This window comes from Tasmannia lanceolata, unplaced genomic scaffold (assembly GCF_043159265.1).
Source record: "Tasmannia lanceolata isolate RefF3 unplaced genomic scaffold, GAP_Taslan_0.1 ptg000174l, whole genome shotgun sequence".
Classification (NCBI taxonomy): Eukaryota; Viridiplantae; Streptophyta; class Magnoliopsida; order Canellales; family Winteraceae; genus Tasmannia; species Tasmannia lanceolata.
In genome coordinates this window covers 212153-214253 of record NW_027518850.1, presented here as the reverse complement: position 1 = coordinate 214253, position 2101 = coordinate 212153, and the positions used below count along the sequence as shown (strand labels likewise).

At 41.5% G+C, this 2101-nt stretch overlaps 1 protein-coding gene across 1 annotated transcript; it reads left to right on the top strand.

The window, feature by feature from the left end:
- Positions 1-1053: 1053 nt before the first annotated feature.
- LOC143866885 (uncharacterized) lies at positions 1054-1695 on the top strand. Its single transcript, XM_077376036.1, has 2 exons — positions 1054-1419; positions 1501-1695. Exons 1-2 carry the CDS (start codon positions 1054-1056, stop codon positions 1693-1695), a joined length of 561 nt encoding a protein of 186 aa, XP_077232151.1.
- The last annotated feature ends 406 nt before the right edge of the window (positions 1696-2101 follow it).

The window sequence follows — 2101 nt, the reverse complement described above, 5'->3', positions numbered from 1 at the left end:
TCCTTATTGCCGTTGTTTTGGCTGCTTTTATGCTGGGAGCTTGTTCCATGTTTAATAATGGCCTTTCAGCCTCCTTAATCTTTTGTATTGCTTATTTCTTTAAATGAATCTCGTGGGGGTCGTGCCTAACCCCAGCTTGCCCATCAAAAAAAAAAGTTTAAAGATCGCTGGATTAGATACTAGACTCCACTGGGGTAAAGATTTTTCAAAGAAACTCAACTCTAAAGGAGAACAACCTGACTAAGAAGCTCAATATAAAGAGTGTTCAAATTTCTCTACTCTCTATTTGATGAGAATATACATCTCAAGTATCAATCACTACTTGACATATTTTATGACATAAGTCCTAAAAGATGCCCCTAGTATGATTAACTCAATGGTAAAATTCATTGGAGAGCAACATAAAAGGAATGGGCCAAAGGCTTTCATTAGTGGACACTTGGGATTACAATTTTTTTTTTTCACAAGCATATTTGAGTTTATAAAGCTGTTCTGGTTTAATAGTTAATCTGTTAAAAAGTGAAGTTTTCTTCTCAGGGGGGTCTCTGATATGAAGAATCAACTCATTTCCTCCCTTGGGATGCCTGAAGGACAGCTCCCTGTGAAATACCTCGGGCTCCCTCTTGTCTCAAAACGTCTTAGTGCCAGAGACTGTCTGCCTTTGATCTCAAAAATAAGAAAGCGTATCAGCTCCTGGAGTAATCGTCACTTGTCCGAAGCTGGAAGGCTCGAACTGCTTTAGACAGTTCTTAATTCCTTTCAACTTTACTGGAATGCTGCTTTCAATCTTCCACAGAGCACCATAAATGAAATTGAGCATCTTTTTAGAACTTTCCTCTGGTCGGGTTCGGATACAAAAAAATTCTACCATACCATCTCTTGGGAAAGAGTCTGTCAGCCAAAAAATGAAGGAGGCCTGGGAATTCATCGGTTACACGATCTTAATAAAGCTAGCAAAATGAAGATGTTCTGGAACATCATTTTTGATAAAAAATCTCTCTGGGCTAAATGGGTGAAAAAGAAATATATATTAGAAATCAAAATGTGTGGCTAATGAAGCAGCCCAGCCGGCCATCATGGAGTTTCAGGGGAATTTTCACAGCTCGAAATTCGATTCAGGAGCATGTGTACTACATTATCGCTGATGGAAGGGGAATAGACTTCTGGAAGCAGCCATGGCACCCGGAAGGTATAATTCAGCATCAAACTTCAATTACAACAAATATTCCATCCAACTGTACTGTCAACGATCTGCGCTCTGATGGGGGATGGGACATCATCATTGATCTCCCTCACCTGGCCGAGCTCAAGAAAATTTTGCACAAAGCTCTGTTCGACCCGGATGGGGAGGACACTGTAGTGTGGAAACCTTGCCCCAATGGAAAGTTCTCGATCAAATCTGCCTGGGAAGCCATCAGGGTCAAAAATCCAACTCTAACCTCGCACTCAACCATTTGGTTTTCTGGCAATATCCTGAGACACTCGTTTATATCCTGGCAGGCAATTAACTTCAGGCTTGCCTCCCGCGATAGGCTTCTTAGGCAAGGAATTCGTGTTCCTCATGAATGTCCATTGTGCCTTCAATCCTCTGAATCCATTCCCCACCTGTTCTTCAAATGTGCTTACTCCGAATGGATATGGCAAGCTATCCTCAGAGAACTAAATATCAAAAGAAGATCTGTTGGTCTTATTTAGGAAGAAGAATGGACCAAAACCCAGTTTAAAGTCAAAGGTCAACTCAGCACTGCAATTAAACTTCTGTTCCAGGCAGCTATCTATGACATTTGGCATGAAAGAAATATCAGAGTCCATGACAACAAAAGACAGCACAAACAACAAATTCTTCATCTTATTATTAGTCAGGTTAAATCCAAGCTCATTGCTCTCCAAAGAGGTGACCCTCCGAGTGCTGAAAGCATCAGTTGTGCTGCCCTATTTAACCTCCCCTGCAACCCCAAAGTAAAGCCGAAATCCTTTTGTTCTTGGGAAAACCGCCCAACCCACTGGGTCAAAATCAACATAGACGCTTCTCTCGCAAATGATCAGGGAAGCATTGTAGGAGCCATTAGAAACTCTGAAGGGGATTGCCTTTCAATGTTTC

What these genes read in the sequence shown, in the direction of transcription:
- LOC143866885 (XM_077376036.1), top strand. Translation starts at nt 1,054, where the DNA reads ATGAAGCAGCCCAGCCGGCCATCATGGAGTTTCAGGGGAATTTTCACA. An exon ending in CTGCCTGGGAAGCCATCAGG is followed by an intron (nt 1,420 to 1,500) that starts GTCAAAAATCCA and finishes ATATCCTGGCAG; the next exon opens with GCAATTAACTTCAGGCTTGC.